At 49.8% G+C, this 5,370-nt stretch overlaps 1 protein-coding gene across 1 annotated transcript in view; it reads right to left on the bottom strand.

The window, feature by feature from the left end:
* The window catches only part of Kcnk13 (potassium two pore domain channel subfamily K member 13), a 107,719-nt gene extending 102,571 nt beyond the window's left edge, over nucleotides 1-5,148 (bottom strand). Inside the window, exon 1 of the mRNA XM_026780646.1 lies at nucleotides 4,797-5,148. Coding sequence (XP_026636447.1) covers nucleotides 4,797-5,130 — 334 coding nt within the window. The 5' untranslated portion in view covers nucleotides 5,131-5,148. The remainder of the gene's footprint in view (nucleotides 1-4,796) is intronic.
* Between the last annotated feature and the right edge of the window lie 222 nt (nucleotides 5,149-5,370).

Below are 5,370 nucleotides of genomic sequence, written 5' to 3'. Positions count from 1 at the left end.
CAGGGATGGAGAGAATGAAGGGGGGCAGCAGAGAGGAGACCAAATAGTAAATGGGCAAACTTTTCATATACATGGAAAAAGTTAAAAATAACAGTACGAAAACAAGCTAAGTGGTTACTTAAATCAAAACCACTGATGACCCCACTAGAGCAATGGTCCACGGGTCCACAAGGAGTTCTCCTATGACGCAGTACTTCAGCTCCATGGGCAGATGGTTAAGACGGCCATTAGCACATAAAGCACGAAGAGGGGAACAAAGTTAACCCTGATGAAGGCAAGCAAAGTCATCAAATGATAGAGTTACAAAAAATTTTTGATGACTTTGTGTGCCCTGAAACACAGTAAAATATTGTCTTTGGTGTGATTATGGGAATTAAAGCCTGATTTGGCGGGGGGGGGGGTCAATCTTCCTTCCAGCTCCAGAAATCTGTGACACAGTGGAAAACTGGCTCAAATATATACAGGCTCCATGACACAAAGAAACATTCAAAGAAGAAAACAGAGAATTGTACAACATGCACATTCTCAGATCGTTATGTGATAATTTTAGCAATAAATCAAAGCATAATTATAGTGCCAACCTCACAGAAACTTTAAAAAGCAATCTTTCTGAATAACATTTGAAATGAGTTAAACATCTACTTAGAGAATGGGCGAGAATATTTATCTTAGCCATGGAAAGGATGTGAATTAGGAAAAATACCCTGTCAATCAAATTAGTATTTTTTCTACACCCCCCCAATCAAGACAGTAAGAAGGTAGTTGAATAAGATAAACATTCATCCAATTGATTTATACTTTCTCTCTCTCTCTCTCTCTCTCTCTCTCTCTCTCTCTCTCTCTCTCTCACACACACACACACACACACACACACACACACGAGAGAGAGAGAGAGAGAGAGAGAGAGAGAGAGAGAGAGAGAGAGCAGCTTCCTGCCATCCCATCACAAAGGAAGAGAGCCCTAAGCCCTGAGGAATGACCTTAGCATAGCATAGAGTACTCCATGAACTCCTCAGAACAGTTTGAAAACCACTTCAGCGGTCAGTGGGTTGGCTCAGCATCACTGTGTTATTCAGCAGCTGCTTAATCCAAGACACAGAAAACCTAGGTACCAAGGTACCAATGTGCTAAGAACTAACAGGAAAGGTCAGTGACTTTGGGATCTGGTGGGGACAGTGTACAGACATGGTCAACCATCATGGGCATCGGGAAGATGTTCAGTTGGCAAGGACTGTGAAACATGATGCCTGGAAGTGCCAGTCTTCATCTACGTGGTACGTTTCACTCAAACCTTGCCTTGTACCAACGGACACTGGTGAATCATAAACCTTCCTGAAGTCTGCCAGGCAGACTGTCTGTATTATTTTAGGGCCTCTAAAAACTACCACAACTGAGGAAAAGGGGTGCAGTGTCTAACTGGGGGCCAATTATTCCTACAAAAAGGGCCTCAAAGGAAGAAAAGGCATAGGGGACAGCTCTAAGGGTTAGCTTGCCATCTCACCTCCAGCTGAGTAACATTCAACCCAACAGAGAAGCTCGCTGAGCCTCGGCACCTCCCCCCAACCCCCACTTCACAGGAGCATGTAGCCAGCACTATGGGATTTCTGTAAGAGTTGAACACACACAGAGATACATGCTGTGTTCAGCCCTCAGAGGACAGTTAAGTGACCCCCACATTCATGAATACACATGTAAGTCTCAAGATGGTGCATGGGACATCACATTAAAGGAAAGAAAAGAAGAGAATGGTGTGTGTTCCGGGATGAAAAGGCGTGGGGGCCAGAGGAGCTGAGAGAAGGCATCTCCCTACCTCGGGAAGAAGTGTGCGTGCAAACAGGAAATATGCCACCCTCCAAGGTGACGGAGAATCCTGTGTGAACTCGGCTACAGTAACCTGCAACATCAAGAGGCTGCAAAAGCACGCAACACTTCCTGTCTTCCCATCCCAAGGGCAGGAAGCCCAGAATGCTCTCTCCTTTGACCAAAGTTCATCTGGGGCCTGCAAGTCCTCACAGCTGTCTGGTCAGCATGGTAGCATCTGAATGTTATCCTGAGATTGCCTGTGGTAGGGCTGCTCTCTGCAGGGCCCAGGTGCCCCCCAAAGCCCTGTACCCCAAGTTATACTCATTTCCACTTGTGGTCTGATCTCTGGTCCACTAAATGCCAGTGGCCTCCATTCCCCAAGGAGCGGTGATCAGTAAAAGAGAAGCAGATGTGGTCAGACATCAAGACCAAGAACCCCAGAGTTTTATTAGGTATCTAAAGCCACGCCCCTCTGGTTAAGTGCGGTGGATGCAATGGGAAGGCGTTGAAGAAGCAGTATTAGAAAAACAAATGCCTGGCAATTCAGAAGGAAACAGGGCTGGGGTGAGGAATGGGGAAGGGGAAAACAGTGGTGGTGGGGAGGGGAGACCAGAGTGCCAGGGGAAATAGACGTGTCCTTCTGCCAGGGGCTTCCTGTCATTAGCTGGACTGGGTGCTGGCAGTGTCCTCCCCACAGACTGAAGAGGTCACACATCAATCATTGTCTTTCTCTCTATGGTTTCAAGGGGCAGGGCTGATGCCAGTCACCTCACAGGACTCTCCTGTAGTTTGGAGACTCCAGGTAATGGGTTTAATGAGAATAAGTTAAAAGAACCATGAGAGTCACGTCAATTTTAATAACAGAGCAAAATGAGACAGCAAGAGGGGACCAGCAAGGACAGAATGGCAGTAAGCTCATGTTTGGGAAGATTGTAGGAATAAGAAGCCCTAGAGCCACAGGGAGAAAAGAGGGGCATTTCCTTTGTTATAACAGGGCGGTTTTACCTTAAAGAGACAAGGAAACATTGAATTTAGTTTTCCATTGCTTTGGCTATTAGACCAGTCTTTTTTGAAAGGAGCATTACACAGGACCTCAAGAATCATTTGGGTTACAGTCACATCAAATCCACTACTTCACAGAGAAAAGCGTAGAAAGGAAGAGATAACAGACTACAGTTCAGAAAAAGAAGAAAAATCCCCGGATTTCTGAACTTAAAGAAGTCATTCTGATACAACCGGCTCAGGCGAACACAGGAAAGAACTGGAATGGGGATAATGAGACCGAGAACTATGTCCTGGACAGATCTCTAATGCCATAGCCCTGAACATTTCCAGGTAGGAAATGAGTAGCTGATGAGATCCCAGGCTTCTGCGAATGGCCAGTCTGAGCGTCCCCGGAAAATCTTAGGCAGTGTGTCTCAGAGGAAAGAGCTGCTTGCTCTCCCTTGTGTGAGCACAGACTCTCACTGGCTGCTCCCAGCTCCTGTTCCCCACAACCACGGCTCCTCAGCTAGAACTCTAAGATGCCCCTGCCATTGTTCCCACAGAAAAGCATCTTACAGTGCAGCAGAACTGCTGTGCCTGGAAACGGACAGCTGAACCTCCCCTCACGGGATCTGGGTGGGGAATGATGTTCTAAGCCCAGGCAGGAGGAAGAAAACACTCAGAAAAAGCCCCAAACGTGGAACTCCAGAAATGAAAATCGTTCCTCTTTCTAAGCGTCAAACAGTGGACCTCCGGGGAAGAAGGCAGAATGGCATGGACTTATAAGCTGGACCGGTTAGCATAAGGCATTTGAGTACAGCTGTCGTGTGCTGGTCAGGTGGGTCCTTTCTGCCTTGCCGTTTGGTGGGCCAGTTGAACTTATGCGTTCCTGGCTACTCTCGGGAGGTCTTTCTGGGCTAATTAGGTCTATAGCTCGAGGCTTCAGCGTGAGGGCTTTTTTCCCCTAGCAGAATGTGTACATGACATCTCAAGGTGGCTTGCCTGTCATCCGTGTCACGGGCAAGCTACTACTCTAGAAAGTGCAGGGACCCTGGCTGCTGAGAATCCATCATGTAGCTGCTGCCCTGAGCTCCCGCAGTGACTTCTGTGCTCCTCCTTTCCTCTTCCAGCCTTTCAGAGTCCCGCTCCCCACACAGGCCTCTTTCCCCGGGACTTCTGCATTATTTTCTCCCAGTCGCTCGTTACTCAACTAGACTTCAATAGTGAGAAGCCTTGGGAGTGTGCCACACAAATCCATTCCCACATCATTCTGCAGGACTATAACGGTATCACTTGCCAGTAGCCTGCCACACCGTTCTCAGAATTCACAACGGCTCAGCGGCCTCCTGGTAAAATGCTAACTTCTTACTTGCTCCTGCTCCATCTCCTCAGCCACCCGGCCTCCCTAGCAGTCCTTCCTCTAGTTCAAGCTCAGCCAGCTTGGGGACTTCTGGATGCAAGCCGCCTATGTTCTAGAATGCACCGGATACCTCTTTAGTCCCTAAACTCCATTCCTAGGAACGCAAACCGGCTAGAGCCAAGGTCACTTTCCTCTCGGTTCTTTGAGTTCCCAATTTGGAATTCGGAGCGTCTCTCTGTAAGTTTGAAATCGTGGGCTTTCCTTTAAGTAGTGGCTTGTGCATAGTCAACACTCCCAAAATGTTCCAAGCTCTCTAGCTCTGTGTAGCGCTACCCTCCAACCCCGAATTCATGAACTCAGCTCTGTCTCCTAAACCAGACTGGCTGTCTTAATTTGAGGGCCGTGCTTCCTCAATTTAAGAACTATTCAAATCCTCGGGGACTGGTTAACAAACAGCTGCTGGTTCTGGTCTGTCCAGAGATCTGGAATAATTTTATAACTTCACAGGTGACGTTGGGATCCATTTTCACCTGTTGATCAGCCTCAGAGGGTTCATTTGGTGCAATACCGGGCGCCTGGGGGAGAACCCCCAAGGCTGAGATGCTCGGTCAGAAAGTAGAGTCATGGAGTGACCAATCGGCTCACTTACCTATGGTGGACACCACAGTGCCCACGAAGTAGAAGGCTCCTGTGAAGTCCCAGCGAGGGCGCACGCTGTCCATGCGGATGCCCGCCCTGGTGGCTTCCTCATAGTGACGGAGGAAGCCTCGCAGCTCCTCGCGGCTCAGGTTGTGGCCGCGGCTGAAGTTGGCCAGGCGCTCTTCCCAGCGCTGCTTGGCCTGCAGCTCGTGTGCCAGCTCCAGCGCGGAGAAGACAGCGGCGCCGCCCAGCAGGTAGAGCACGATGAGCCCTGCGAGCAGCAGGAAGCGCGCGTTGTCCTCATTCAGGTGGCCCGGGCCACAGCCACAACTGCGGCCGGCCATGGCACTGAAAGACAACCCCGCGAGGGCCAGCCCGCGGACTCGTGCTCACGCCCTGGGAGGATCTCGCTTTACCAGCCCTTAGCCCGCTCCGCGTGCCGGCTCGCCCATGCCCGCAGCGCGCTCCCCCAAGCAGCGTGGATCTCCAGGCTGCTGCTCTTGACTGTCCCTGTGGCACCAGATCCGCACGTCTGCCTGGACTCGTGGTTTCGAATCCGCTTTGTCCCCACCGCCTCCCAGTCC

Source organism: Microtus ochrogaster, chromosome 1, assembly GCF_000317375.1.
Source record: "Microtus ochrogaster isolate Prairie Vole_2 chromosome 1, MicOch1.0, whole genome shotgun sequence".
Taxonomy (NCBI): Eukaryota; Metazoa; Chordata; class Mammalia; order Rodentia; family Cricetidae; genus Microtus; species Microtus ochrogaster.
The sequence above is the reverse complement of the archived record's forward strand: the minus strand, read 5'-3'. Positions and strand labels throughout refer to the sequence as shown.